The sequence below is a fragment of the Pelodiscus sinensis genome, chromosome 2, assembly GCF_052426305.1.
Source record: "Pelodiscus sinensis isolate ZL-2025 chromosome 2, ASM5242630v1, whole genome shotgun sequence".
Taxonomy (NCBI): domain Eukaryota; kingdom Metazoa; phylum Chordata; order Testudines; family Trionychidae; genus Pelodiscus; species Pelodiscus sinensis.
The window spans coordinates 103,885,085-103,900,213 of NC_143053.1; the positions used below are offsets into that span (position 1 = coordinate 103,885,085).

General features: G+C 45.7%; 1 protein-coding gene across 4 annotated transcripts in view; it reads left to right on the plus strand.

Annotated features, from left to right (window-relative positions):
* Positions 1–15,129, plus strand: part of DCDC2 (doublecortin domain containing 2) — a 119,576-nt gene that overhangs the window by 10,266 nt on the left and 94,181 nt on the right. For all 4 annotated transcript variants that reach the window (XM_075921152.2, XM_075921153.2, XM_075921151.2 and 1 more), the window contains one exon: positions 8,930–8,981. In XM_075921152.2, the coding sequence (XP_075777267.2) occupies positions 8,930–8,981 (52 nt within the window). The remainder of the gene's footprint in view (positions 1–8,929; positions 8,982–15,129) is intronic.

A 15,129-nucleotide genomic window follows, 5' to 3' on the forward strand; every position in this document is an offset into this window, starting at 1 on the left:
ACAGCTATCTTCAATGAGAGCAGGACTAGGACATTGCTGAGAACTTTTGAAAAATCCCACTTTATTATAAAGAACTGGAAAAGTTCCTAATTAAATAAAATACGTTTTCTACCCATACCAGACCTTATGTTGTACTGCTTCCCAGCTTGTGCTGTTATTTACAATTGTATAGAGTGAGTGTACGCTATGTGTGTACATATGAACAGAGCCCAATCTTCGGTCTTGTCCTCATAGGGTATATCTACACTAACAATGTTATTTCAAAATAGCTTATTTCGAAATAGTTATTTCAAAATAGCTTATTTCAAAATAACATGTCCACACACAAAATGCATTTTGAAATAGCATTTTGCTATTTTGAAATAGCACGTCCACACTAAGTGGACTATGAATCACATTTAAGGCTGGCCGGAACCAGTTTTAGCAAGGCACCAGGTCAGGACTTACTGTGTGGGGCTGCTGCCTGAGGCTATCTGAGGTCTGTGCTTAAATGGACCCCCCCCCGACAGCCAGTTCTCAGGTTTCCCTGCTTGCTTGTCTACCTCAATGAGGGACAGCAAAGTATTTTGTCTCTGCATGCTCTGGTTGCCCTCACTTGGGACACCATAGCACTCAGCAACATGGACCCAGAGCTGCCCCTGGGCACTCTGGTGCTTCTCTTGGATGCGTTGCTGTGAGCCTGGCTGTACTTTCTGCATGCTTCCATCTGGGAGATCCATCGGGGGGCTATCCACGGGTCCCACGAGGCCCTATGGGAGAGCTTCCACCCTGATGAGCACTAAGAGCCTCCCTGGTATGCCCCACTGGAGGCTTGTGCCTCATTCCTCCCTCATGTCCTTCCACTTACCCCTCCCTAACCCTTCCTGATGTCAAATAAAATACATGTATTTTCATGAACACAAACTCTCTTTATTTAACAAAACTGGGGGGAGGGAGGTAAAACTCTGGTGAGACTGGGGAAAGGAGGTGGGAGAGGGGAGAAGAGAGGGTGGAAGAGGGAAGGGGGAAACCTGGAAGGAGGGAGTTGGAAAGGGGAAGGAAGGGGAAGAAGGGGGAGGGGAAGCTCAAGACTCAGGGGTGGGGGTCTTGTCAGACCAATTTGATTGTCATGTGCATCTGCTCCTGGGTTCGCATGTGGCCTTTGGTGGCCAGGCTGGCAGCTATTCTGCCATAGATGGCCGCATTCCTCCATCTAGTGTGGAGATCATGGATGTTGGGGGCATCCCCCCCAAACCTGAATAAGTTCCATGGTCTTCACCCTGAACCAGGAAGGCGCCCACCTTCTCTGGGCCCTGGCAGGCTCCTGGGAGCTGGCAGACTGCTTCTGGTGAGTGGTGGAGGGCTGGCTGCCAGTGGCTTGCTGGCTCATGTTTTGGGGCCACTTGGTCAAGGGCAGTGACTGCTGGCTCTAGGCTGGCAGGCTTGGTGCTGGCACAGGCACAGTGGCCAGAGTCTACCCCTTTAAGGGCTCCAGGGAGGGAGGGAAGGAGAGGAGTGTTCTTGGTCGAGGCTGGAGTGGCCACCAGGGCACTCTGGGAAGGCTGGAAGCCCCCTATTTCAAAATAAGTGTCTACACAGCACTTATTTCGAAATAGCTATTTTGAATTTGGCGTTATTCCTCGTGGAATGAGGTTTATCAAATTCAAAATAAGCACTCCGCTATTTCAAATTTATTTCGAGATAGCAGTTTGGCTGTGTAGACACTAGGAAGGTTATTTTGAAATAAGGGCTGTTATTTCAAAATAACTTTGCTGTGTAGACATACCCATAGAGACTAATAGTGAGTGGCAAACAGGTGTGTAAAGCTATAGTGCTGTAGCCTATTGCAGGCTAATTAGCTGTGTGGACCTAGCTACCACACACTATAAGTTCTGTAGTATGGTGGCAGGGGTCATGCAGTGATGTAGTACTTGGCTTATTAGTGCATAGAATCCACAGTGCATTAATTTTGCCATCTGCACAAGCCTTCAGTGATTTGTTCTTAGCTCTTGACATTTTCTTGTGAGATTCCTATTCCTTATGTATCCTTAGGGTCAAAACTGTCTCAGTTTATTTTTAGTAAAAAGGACAGGTTACAGGCAATAAATAAACATTCACAGAGTCCAGCAATGACCCCTTTAATCTTTTCATAGAATCATAGGGTGTGTCTAAACTCCATGGCTCCATCGATGGAGCCATGTAGATTAGGCTGATCGGCAAAGGGAAATGCAGCTGCGATTTAAATAATCACGGCTTCATTTAAATTTAAATGGCTGCCGCGCTGAGCCGACAAACAGCTCATTAACTGTTTGTCGACTCAGTGCGCTAGTCTGGACGCTCCTGTGCTGACCTGAAAGCCCTTTATCGACCTCCCCATTATGCCTCGTAGAATGAGGTTTACCGGGGAGGTCGATAAAGGGCTTTCATGTCGGCAGGGGAGCGTCCAGACTAGTGCGCTGAGCTGAAAAACAGCTGATCAGCTGTTTGTCAGCTCAGCGCGGCAGCCATTTAAATTTAAATGAAGCCACGATTATTTAAATCGCAACTTCATTTCCCTTTGCCAAACAAACAAATCTACATGGCTCCGTTGACGGAGCCATGTAGTTTAGACATACCCATAGAGTCCTAGGGCTGAAAGAGACCTCAGGAGGTCATCGAGTCCAGCCCCCTGCCCAAATCAGGACCACCCATGTGTGGATTTTTTCCATTCATGTGCAGAACAATTTTTATGTGCACTGAGGCATGTTTGAATGTGCACCACCAGTAGAAACAAAAAACCTAGCTATGGGTGCTCTGCTAATCATCTGGGCAGCATTTGAATTTCTCCTTAGAGACACAACTTCAAGGCAACAGTGGAGCCCAGGACCTGTCCATGACTTTACTAAAAATAACCCGGATCAGGGCTCAGTAAGGAGAGGAATGGCATCTTCTGGGGGAAGAGCCGACAGGCTGAGCCCCCTCTATCATTGAGGGGGCACAGCCCTGGTTTCAGTGACCACAGCAGTGGGGGTACTACCATGAGGTGGGGTACACGGCCCTCTTTCCAGAGCTGGTCTCAGCTGCAGAAGTGGGGTGCACAGTCCCAGCTGCAGGCTCTCCTTGCCCCAGACACGGCCCTTGGAAGCTATGAGGGGGACACATGGTTCTCACTGCGGCTGCTGGGCAGGGGTTCGCAGTCTCAGCTTCAGCCCCCAACAGAAGCCATGGGGCTAGAGTGCATTGAGAAGAGGGACACAGCCACAGCGGATCTCACTTCAGAGCTGCCACAGCTGATGGACAGGGATGCATGGCCCTGATGGCAGCCTCTGCCAAGCCCAGGCCAGAGCTGGAAGGGAAAGGGGCACATGGCCCTGAGATGCCTTGAGGGTGGTGCATGACTCCCACTGCAGCCCCTGCTGCAGTCCCCACCATGGGGCTGAGGTGCATAGCCCTGGCTGTAGACGCCTGCTGGAAGCCATGGACTGGAGCATGTGATCCCTGCTGCAGCCACTAGTGAAAGCCATGGGAGACACAGCAGGGGAGGCAGCCACATGGAGTGCACAGCCCCTGCTCTGGAACTGACCACAGCTGCTGGTAGCTGTGAAGCAGAAGGAGTCTTGGAGCCCAGTAAATTCATGGAATCCGTGACTAAATTGTCGTCTTATGTATGAGACCTTTTTCTTTTTTAGCCTTGTAAGTTTTAGGTTGTCCCCTCCTCCTTTCCTCAGCCCCCAGTAAGCCTTGGCATCTCTATACCGGGAGAAGCCTCAGCAATTTGTGAGACTTGCTCACTTTGCTTTGAAACCTTGGCCTTTATTTTGCACAGTCTCCACATTTTCATCTCTGATGGTTTGGTGTTTTGTCTTGATGTTGGGCCTGTTGCCAGGAAGCCTGGTTGTTCCTCCAGCGCTCTGAAGGCTTCAGTTCAATCCTCTAGAGTCTGGGTACTTTGGCACCATTATTTTCAGGTTAGTAGTGTTTTTTTTCTTGAAGCATCATTTTTATTCAGGCTTCCTTAATTTGAAATTTTGCCACAGGAAGGTTTTTTGATGCACAGAAGCATCAGATCCCAATCTCTGGCCACAGAGCAATAAATGCTTTTAGTAGACTATGCTTGCATCCTGAATTCCCAGCAGAAAGTGTGGATGAGAGATGTGTCTCAAACTCTGCTTATCTATGTCAGCCGACGGTCAGGGCAGTGTGTGTGTGTGTGTGTGTGTGTGTGTGTGTGTGTGTGTGCTATACACCCGAGACTTCAACTGCTGAGACCGGGGTCCCTTGCAGCGGGCAACCTGGAGGAGGTTGACGAGTGCCCCAATTTTGCCAACTGATGGTCAGGGCAGTGAGTGGTGTGTGTGTGTATACTATACACCCAAGACTTTAACTGCTGAGACCGGGGTCCCTTGCAGCGGGCAACCTGGAGGAGGTTGACGAGTGCCCCAATTCTGCCAACCAATGGTCAGGGCAGTGAGTGGTGTGTGTGTGTATACTATACACCCGAGACTTTAACTGCTGAGACCGGGGTCCCTTTATGACCGGCTGAAGTTCTTTTAAAATGGTGCTTGGTTCTATTACAGCAACTGAAGGAGTCAGGTTAAAGCTTAAACAGTTACAGGTTTATTGAGGAAGCTTATAAATCATATGGTTACAATGGCTATTGTTCTATTTCTTAACTACTAGCAAAATATAGATCTTAAAAATGGTTATAAAGAAGATAAAGATAGGAAAATAGAAATAATGGTACCAAGTAACAGCTTACTCTTTCTATGTGTACACTTAAGACAGAGGACCACATCCAGGTACAATTTTTACCCCCTTCTGTGCCTCTCGACTCCAGCATGTCAGGCCAGGGCCGGTCCCTCAATTCCTAGGAAAGACAAAAATACGAGGTGGGCGTCCCCATAGAACCTCGGGAGGTCAAACACCTAACCCGACCAGCAGGTAGAGGGTAGAATGACACTCAAAAGAGAGTGTGCTGCTGTACCACCTTATATACCCATGGGGTCATGTATTTCTCTTTCTTATCTGTAATGCCAATTGATGCTGGTCTGTCTGCTGTGAGACCAGTTCTTACAAGGGAGTTGTGAACTTAATTTACACTTGTAAGAGAGATAACTAAATTGGAATTACTGAGTATTCTTTTCTCAGTGGGAAATTCCTCTTCCAGGGACTGTGTGTGTGTTCGAATCAACATGGGTGCCAGCCGGGGGCAGTTCTCGCAGCCTCGAGGCCAGCTTATTGACTTAATCGCTCTCTCTCCACATATCTGTGGTTTTTTTCAGCTTCTCAGGATCAGATGAGCCAGCATAGACTATGCTGATTTTCTTGCTCCTTCTCTGTCCTGTATGCTTCAGGAACCTCAGAGAGGCAAATAAGATGGATGTGATGGGGGGGGGGGTGTCTGTCTGGCTACAATCTACCAACACACTTGTAACTGCTTTCAAGAAAATCTGTTGGGGGAGATGTTGTTCTGAACTCGGCTCCTCTGTAGATGAACATACAACTAACTCCCAAAAGACAATGCCACTGAGTAGATCCTGTACTGAATGCTGATCCCCTGTGGATGCATGGGTGGCTTCCAACTGAAAGTGCTCATGGGCAAATCCCTGCACTGAGCATTGCCCAGCTGAATCTGATGCTGCTGACAAAGACAGCTTAAAGGAGACTCTGTTGAACTCCAGCCACCTGCCAGCTCATCTTTAATTTCTGCAAGAAGTGCCAAAATGAAGCGCTGTGTTGAGCGGAGGTGGGCAGTAATTTCTGATGGGGGATGGCCACTCCAAGAATTTGGTAAATGGTCACAGGCTGCACTTTTCTAAGATATTTATGGAGGAGATGCAGGGTCTGGGATGGAGGTTAGGTGCAGAAGGGAACTCAGGGTAGAGGATTTGGGTGCAGGAGAAGATGTGGGGTCTGGAAGGGAGTTTGAGTGACAGACGGGGTTGTGACCTGAGGCAGGGGATAGGGGTACAGAGTTTGGGAAGGGGGTTGGCTGTCATAGCTCCACACACTGCTCAAAGCAACTGGCTGCTGGGGCCAGTGTGTGTATATCTCTGCGCTATGCCTCTTGGGGAGACGGAACAGTGGTTCTCCCTGTGCTGCACACTTGCAACCACTGCCTCTGCAGCTTCCATTGGCCAGTTTCTGGACATTGGGAGTTGCAAGGATTGTGGACAAAGTTAATTTAACTTGGGTGCTTTGTTCAAGGAGTTGAATTTCAAGTTCCTAAGCTTCAGGGTTTTTTTTTAACTCTGATTTTCTTGAAAGGCAATATACGGTCAAACAAAGTGTACCACAGTCCAAACTTCATCTTATCAAAGCTTTTTGCATGGCAATATAGGTTTCAGTGTCCTGCAGAATGTATGAATAGAAGCATGTTCTTACAAGTGAAACGTTGTGAAGGGTAGCTGATTCTACTACATGACTGCAAGGTCAATAAGCATTGAAAGTCAAAGGGACTTATACTCCTAAGTCATTTAAGTGCTTTTAAGAATGGGATTTTGGTTCCTAAGTAAATTAAATGATTTTGAAAATGTTACCTAATGGAGAACACCTCCATTATCAAAGGAGAATGAAGGTTGGTTTCAAATCTGTCATACAGCTACTACCAGAGGCTGATCAGAAAGGTGGAGTCCTTGAGCAGGGAACAGAGTTAGCACCCTGACAGGAATCCTAGCACAACATCTATTTACTGGCCTTCATCACAATAGCATCTGAGCTTCTTCCTAATAACTGGAATAGTGAGAGTCTGTTTTCACCAGGGCAGGGACCTCCTGACTCTAGTTGGTGACTCTTGTTTTTGTATGGCCTCTGACTTGTAAGCACATATGTGTGGGAAGTAGTGGTGGGGAGGTGCTACAGCATTCCCAGGTTTTTGCAATTGGCTTTCCGAAGGGAGACGGGCTACAGCCAGGTGTACCCGGTTGCTGCTTGCTCTTCTTTCCATTCCCTTGACTATCAGAGAGCGAAGGGAAAGTACAGGCAGTCCCCGGGTTACGTACAAGATGGGGACTGTAGGTTTGTTCTTAAGTTGAATCTGTATGTAAGTCGGAACTGGCGTCCAGATTCAGCCGCTGCAGTTTCAACAGTGGCTGAATCTGGACGCCAGTTCTGACTTACATACAGATTCAACTTAAGAACCCCAGGCATCCTCAAGTCAGCTGCTGCTGAAACTGATCAGCGGCTGATTCCAGGAAGCCGGGCAGGGGCTTCCTGTAGTCAGCCACTGGTCAGTTTCAGCAGCGGCTGACTTGGGGACGCCTGGGGCAGAGCAGCTGGGGTGCTGCTGGGTTGGTCCAGTAGGGCCGCCGCTGGACCAACCCAGCAGCACCCAAGCTGCTCTGCCCCAGGCGTCCTGATTCAGCCGCTGCTGAAACTGACCAGCAGTGGCTGAATCAGGACGCCTGGGGCAGAGCAGCTGGGGTGCTGCCGGGTTGGTCCCGTAGTGCCCAGAGCGGCGCTACAGGACCAACCGGCAGCACCCCAGCTGCTGTACCACAGGCGCCTGGAGCAAAGCGGCGGAGCACTGGGGCAGTGGGACAGCCAAGACGCGCCGTGGCTGTCCTGCTGCCCTCGGGCTCCGCGGCTTTGCTCTGCTTTGCTCCCTGTCCCCCTGGTTTGCAGACCAGGGGGATGGGGAGCAAAGCGGCAGAACACGCGGGCAGCGGGCAGCCCAGACACGTCTGGGCTGTCCGCTGCCCGCGTGTTCCGCCGCTTTGCTTCCTCTCCCTGGTCTGCTGGAGACCAGGGAGAGGGCCCCGTTCGTAAGTGCGGATCCGACATAAGTCGGATCCGCGTATCTCGGGGACTGCCTGTACACAGCTTGTGTGCATTCATCTCACTCCTGGTATGGGAAGGAGGCGGAGGAGTAATTCACACAAGCTGGGGTCCCATTACCAGGCCAGCGCTCTGCAGCCACCTTCAGCTGTGGCCAGAGTTGCCAACTCTCCTGAATTGGACTAGGGATGTTAAATTTAATTTAATCAACTGATCAATTAGATTTTCCATTGACTAGTCGATTAGTTGATAAGTGTGGGAGCCGCAGTGGGGTTAGCTCCCGCCCCCAGGAGCTAACCAGAGCCAGCAGGCTCTTAATACATTTAAAAGGCTGAAGCACATTGTGGGGGACACGGTGTGAGCCGGGCCAGCTGATTTTGGCTTGCGCTGGGTTCCCCCCCGCTGTGCACCAGCCTTAAATGTATAAAGGTTGGAGCACATCAGAGGACCCGGGACGAGCCGGGAATCAGCTGTCTTGGCTCGCACTGAGTACCCCCCCCCCCCGTGTTTATGATTTTTAAATGTATTAAGAACCAGCAGGGTATTAATACATTTAAAAAGCAGAGGCACAACATCTGGGACTGGGCGTGAGCCAGGAATCAGCTGATTCCTTCCTCGTGCCCAGTCCCTGCTACCCCCCTGCCTCCCCTGTCCCCCACGGAGACGGTGCTGGGGGGAATCGGCTTTTAAGCCGGCTCCCCCCAGCACTAGCTCCTATTCCTCACCCTTGCTGCCTCTGATAGAGACAGCAAGGGGTGGGGGAGAAGCAACTAGTCGAGGGACTAGTCGACTATCCAATAAGCTTTTGCCATTTGTGGCAGTGGTGTCTGGTCCAGGGGAGTTGGCAACCTTACACGTGGGGGTGTGAGGCGAACAGGGGTAAGGGGAGGAGGAGTGGAGTTTACCACTCTCACCTTAATATAGTTCCAGCACCACTGTGTAAGTATTTGGTAAGCTTTTTCATTAGAATCCTGAATTAAGGGCACTGTATGCTATTGTGGCATGGCTCCTTTTCAGTGCTGCAAGTGGTCAGTTTGTGCTGGTGTAAAATTTTGATTAATTATAGGTGAAGGCTCCCTACAGATTATTTTACTCACGATAATTTAATTAAATATAAGAAAAATATTTTTGTTGAGATTAAATGTTGCTATACGTAACCTATACCATTCTTTTCTCTCTCCCTCCCCCACCCCAGCTATCTGGATATAGGTGAGACGAAGAAAAAGCCTGCAGAAGTCAATAATGAGGTAATGAGACTTAACTATTTAAAAACATCTGGCATTAATATTAGTGTCATTTTTATATTTCTGATTGAAAATTTCAATTTGTGATTGGGTATCTCATGTCCAGAAATGCTCCAAAGCAAGTTCTTTAACATCATGAAGATATTATTGAGGTAACTTTTAGCCCCACTCACACTTCTCACATTTTAATTCTGATTTTGATGAACCGGTTCTCTTCCTTTCAACTCTGACACCTGGCTGGTCAAGCAATAACGCATCAACACAAACATTTTGGTTCTGTCCTCATCTGATCTGGTTAGAAAATTGAACTCTTTGCTGTGGAAAACTTGGATGAAAATGAAACAAGGGTTTTTTTTTTTAAAAAAATCCAAGGTTTCCATTTTCCTTCTGACAAATTTTAGGAAGGTTCTTGAAATGTTCTGTGAAAGCAGACAGTTTTTTTTTAACGTGATGTAGTCAGAAACCGAACTATTTATCAAAAGATCATTTGGTGGAATCAGAAATCCCAACCAGAGCCTCCAGATTCACCTGTATCTTTTGAACAGTGGCAGTACAGTATCAAAGAAGGAAGGATATTTAGTTTTTCATTCTTCCAATATTGTGGAGAAGTAAGTGTGTGTTCTGCAGTGGTATAATCCTATTTTAAATGATGTATGTGAAAATGTGAGTCTTTTGCTTATTAATACAAGTAACATCTAAGAGTACTATGCATGAAATAATTTTTCAGTTTACTTACATTGCACAGGAGCAGCCCTTTACGGGAAAGTATTTTCAGTATCTCCCCGTAGTCAGTTCTTTCCCCCTGCTATTAATCTTAATGTAATGAAGTGGCACCCACCTCTCACGAGTGCCTTTCTAGGTTGGGTATGTCTGCAGTCTTTAAACAGTCCTATATATCCAGGCTTTCTACCTAGAGGCAATGATTTCACTCTTGGTCTCTTTAGGCCTCAGCTCTTCATCTGGGCCTCTGAACTGTTCAGTTCTCCTTCTGGGATATTTCTTGCTGGACAATTGTAGCTACTTTCCCAGTGGCCTAAGGGAAGGACTGGGCCCACCCCCACTCCAGATTCTGGCCTAAGGATCCTACAAATAGCCGCCACACTTCCCTGTTGCTCCAGCCTTCACTGATACATCACCCTTTCTGTAGGGCTGAAGTCTTCTATTCTGTCCCAGCAGCCAGCCAGAAGCTCCTTTTTGCTCCCCTGGTCCTTGCGGGCACTGAGCTGTCCAGGGTGCTGTAGTTCCCTTGGCTAGCCAGGAGCACCATCTACACTCCTCTGGCTCTAGCAAGGAACTGACTCTGGGCTGCTCCTTTTTATACTAACCTGCAACCTTCTGATTGGCTAGACTTTCACAGTCTCTCTAGACTGCTCAGAGGACTCATCTTGACTGCTCCTTTCCTGGGGAGGGAGTGGCAGGAAAGGAGCAGTAAAGATTAGGCTTATCTTTACACCCCATCACAGCTTCACACAGTGAAAGGGAGAGTGAAGCATTTAAAAAAAAATGAGATTAAACACTGACTTACCTTGCCAAGGGCCTCTGCTGTGTCCCTGAGGGCAATAGAGAACTAAGAAACTTTGCACAAGAAAGAAGTTGCCAGAGTACAAACATGGACTGTGCAAACTATCCCACAGCATTTGTTGATGAAGCCTGTTCCTGACCTGCAGTATTTATATCATTCCAGTGCTGGGTTTCTTCTGAGCCAAGTCTATGAATCTGGCTGAAATGAATTGACTTATTTGTGGTACGGTAAGGTGGACAAATGGAAACTAGGGTGAAATCATCACATGGATACTTAGTTGTGATCCAAATCAGAATGTAAATTTCTAGTTAGAGGAGGAAAGGTTTGTGCACTTACCCACTGCTGCACTTGTCTTAACCTCCAACTCATACATGCAACACAATGGTGCAGAGTAATGTGAGCTGAAATTATTAGTTCTCAAAAGAGTTAAGGATCTGTGTCATGCCATGTTTATAGTGGGGCACTGCAGGGAACAAAGAAGAATGCCTCCCACATCTCAAGGGTGAGCTCTGCATTGCTAGATCAGATAGAGTGATTTGTAATTTTCTCTTTGAATATAATGGGATACATTTTCACTGAGATGTACAACCCCATTTATTAATTGAAAGCATTGCATGCCTAATCCCCATTGTACATTGCTGAAAAGGTGCCTCAAGGTGCCCTTCTTGGGCTATGTACACACTACAGCTCAAGTTGGTGTGACTTACATGCTCACAGGTATGAATAAGCCTCCTCCTAAGCAATGTAAGTTACACATCTTTAGCACTGGTGTGGAGAGCGCTATATCATCAGGAGAGCTTCTTTTTATGACATAGCTACTGCTGCTCACAGGGACTGCAGTAATTAAGTTAATGGGAGAGCTCTCTCCTGGCTAAACATTTGCACTAGCAGTGTTACAGAGGTGCAGATGTGTCAATGCAGCTGCATTGCTGTAAGCTTTATAGTCTAGTCAAAGCCAGTTTGTGGATGGCCTTTGGCCCTGGAATACACTACCACTGAATATCAGGATGGTTGCAGGTTTCACGACTCTTACGGCAAGATTCACCCCTTTAAGCAGGGCTTTTTGAAGTGGTAGAGTACTGTAATAGTCTTTGGAGACTGGGCCAATATGTGTAGGAAGCTTTCATAGAATCATAGAATCATAGAATAATAGGACTGGAAGGGACCTCGAGAGGTCATCGAGTCCAGCCCCCCGCCCTCAAGGCAGGACCAAGCTCCGTCTACACCATCCCTGACAGATGTCTATCTAACCTGTTCTTAAATATCTCCAGAGAGGGAGATTCCACCACCTCCCTTGGCAATTTATTCCAATATTTGACCACCCTGACAGTTAGGAATTTTTTCCTAATGTCCAATCTAAACCTCCCCTGCTGCACTTTAAGCCCATTACTCCTTGTCCTGTCCTCAGAAACCAAGAGGAACAAATTTTCGCCTTCCTCCTTGTGACACCCTTTTAGATATTTGAAAAAGGAAGAAGCATTAGGTTAATTTTACGGCATATTAGGGCATGATGTAATACTTACCATGTCTGGAGTGAAGACTTGGCTCCTCTGAAGTCAGTTGCAAAACTCCAACTGAGCTCAGTGGGGCCAGGATTTGACAACTCTGTAGTATTTCTTGAAGCAAAGATATTGTATGGATTAGACATGCAGATAGATAAGCTATTTTCTCATTGATGCAGTTATTCTTTACCTACTGTTGCAAGTTTGATGATAAAGGCCTTTATTGTTTCCTCTTGACATTTGTTTAATTTCCTTGTTATGTTACAATGCCTATTCTCAGCAGTCACATGTCTCTGACATAGGCCTTAGAGTTCAGTGTTGACTGTAGGGCTGTCCAGAAAATAAAAATTATGCTATGTACATAAAAAAAAAAGTAAAGGTTTTGGAATTTGTTTTCATTCTCTTGGTGTCTCTTTGATTTTGACTAGGAATTCCATGCTGGACATGAAACATTTTCTAGGCAAAAAGTTTTGGTTTCCTGAACATCTCTAATAGACTTCCATATGTCAATTTGCATTTTATTTGCACTTTGGATTTTGGTCATAATCGCCACAGTATCTAACACAGGTATAACTCTTAATCCATGTAATTAATGTATCTGAGTATAGGAGTCTAAAAATAAAATGAAACCAAATAATCTGTAAACATTAATCCAGGAATATAAAGAGCAGCTATATGGCACAACTGTTTTCAATTCATTAACCTTTCATTTCTGAAAATCTCCTATCTTTAATCTTCAGATTTGTTCATGTTAAAATAACTTTTTGATTATGCAAGTTGGTTTTACTTTTTTCAAATACACTGCTTAATTTTTATGGAATTAAAAATAAACCTGAATATAGGGAGGAGGCAGAGCACCAAAACCCAATATTTTGTTTTTATTGCTATATGCTATGCATTTTTATTCCAAGCACCCTGTGGGACTTTTCAATGCTGGTCCACAAAGCTGCTTTGAGCTCATAAGACATTATATAAATAAAACCTTCCTAGTTTAATTGAAAATCAATATTTGCATAAGAGAAAGAGAGAAAATTGGTAAGGAAAGGTATTTATGACCCAGCTCAACAGGGCATATCCTTTCAATTTTCTGAGAGGTTAAGAAAAAAAGCAGAGAAAACTATATTATAATTTGTTTATTTGATTAATTAATTATTTGTATTACACTAGCCCATCCACTATACAGGGCTGTATAGTACTAGATGTTGACCTAGGAGTTTCACAAGTGGCTCCAAGCCACCATCAGGATAAAGGAAGCTTTTGTTCTAAATACAACTGCCACTGCCTTGACTCATCTTGCTGTGTTAAGGAGGGTGAGGCAACATCAGTCCTCCCCATAAGCTCCATCTCTTCCTAAGCCTTCCTAGAAAGAAGAGGGCACCCTCATCCCTCAGCACAAAGGCAACACAAGGATTACTATACTGGGTCTGACCAGTAGTCCTTATAGCCCAATATCTAGTCTGCTATAGTGGCCAGTACCAGAGCTTCAAGGGAAGTGGACAGTACAGGACAGCTAGAATTCTTTCTTCATGTTTTTAAGCAGTCTAGGATTTAGGGTAGACCTGAGCATGAGGTTGCATCCCTGACCATTTTGGCTGATTTAATTCTCTATTTATTTTAGTTCTGAATTTATTTAATTATCTTTTGAACCCAGTTATATTTTTGGTCATCACAAATTCCATGCCATTGGTTTCCACAAGTTAAAGTACTTCCTCTTGTTTACTCTGTTTTAAACCTGCTGCTTAATAATTTAATTGCATGATCGTTGGGTTTTGTATTGTGGGAAAGGGAAAAATAACACTTCTCTATTAACTTTTCCCACACCAGTCATAATTTTATGGACCTCTATCATATCCCCTTCTCTTAGTTTCCCTTTTCTAAATCGAGTAGCTCTAATCTTTTTAGTTTCTCTTCATATGGAAGCTGTTCAGTATTTTAGATAATCTTTTTGCCCTCCTCTGAACCTTTTCCAGTTCCACTTACCTTTTTTGAAATGGGGTAGCTGGAAATGGTATTCAAAATGTGGGTGCACCATGGATTTATATAATAGCATTATGATATTTTCTGTCTTATTTTCTATCCTTTTTTCTAATAGCTCTTAATATTCTGTTAGACTTTTTGACCTCGGTTGTGTATTGAATGGAAATTTTTGGCAAAATGTCCAAGGTGATGCCAAAATCTCTGAAGTGTAAACAGCTCATTTAGAACACATCATTGTAAATGTGTAGTTGGGATTATTTTTTCTAATATGCATTATTTTGCATTTATCAGTGTTGAATTTCATCTGCCATTTTGTAGCCTGGACACCCAGTTTTGTGAGATTCCTCTAACTCTGTGCAGTGAGCCTTGAGCCACGTACGTACTCCCACTTATGTTGGCAAAACCTGTGTCACTAAGGAGTGTGAAAAAACCTCCCCCGAACGACATAAATTATGTTGCACAAGTAGTAGTCTTCACAGTGTGATGTCAGTAGGAAGGTGCTTGCTGCAGGTGGTAGACAGGGCTTTCTCTTTAGAGCAGTGTTTCTCAAAGTAGTTTGCAGAGCCACTCTGAGAAACCTGCTAACTGGCCTCTCCGGTTTATTTACCGGTTCCGCGGCAACAGAGCCTCGCGGCTCCCATTGGCTCCGGTTTGCCATTTGCAGCCAAGGTAAGCTGCAGGAAACGGTGTGCCTGAGCCTTTGCATCCTGTGGCTCCTCTTGGCTGCAAATGGCGAACCAGAGCTAATGGGAGCCGTGAGGCTCCATTGCAGCGAAGCCGGTAAATAAACAAACTGGAGAGGCCAGTAAGCAGGTTTCTCAGAGTGGCTCTGCCGACTACTTTGAGAAACACTGCTTTAGAACCACATTCAGTTTTTAAAAATAGACAAAACATAGGGCAGTATTCCATTACATATCCTTGCAGTGACAAGGATTACCTCTTGGACTGGTTCACATTCTCCAGGTGGGGGTGGGGGTGGAGGGTGAGAGAGAAAGAGAGAGAGAATTATCGGGGAAGAAGTTTTTTATGTGAATCAGGATTCCTATTCATTCACAAACTGCTGTCTCCCTCCTTCTCATTCCCCACCATTTTCTCATTTATCATGATAGAGAAATAACAAGATGCATATCCCAGCATTGTGGTAGCTCCT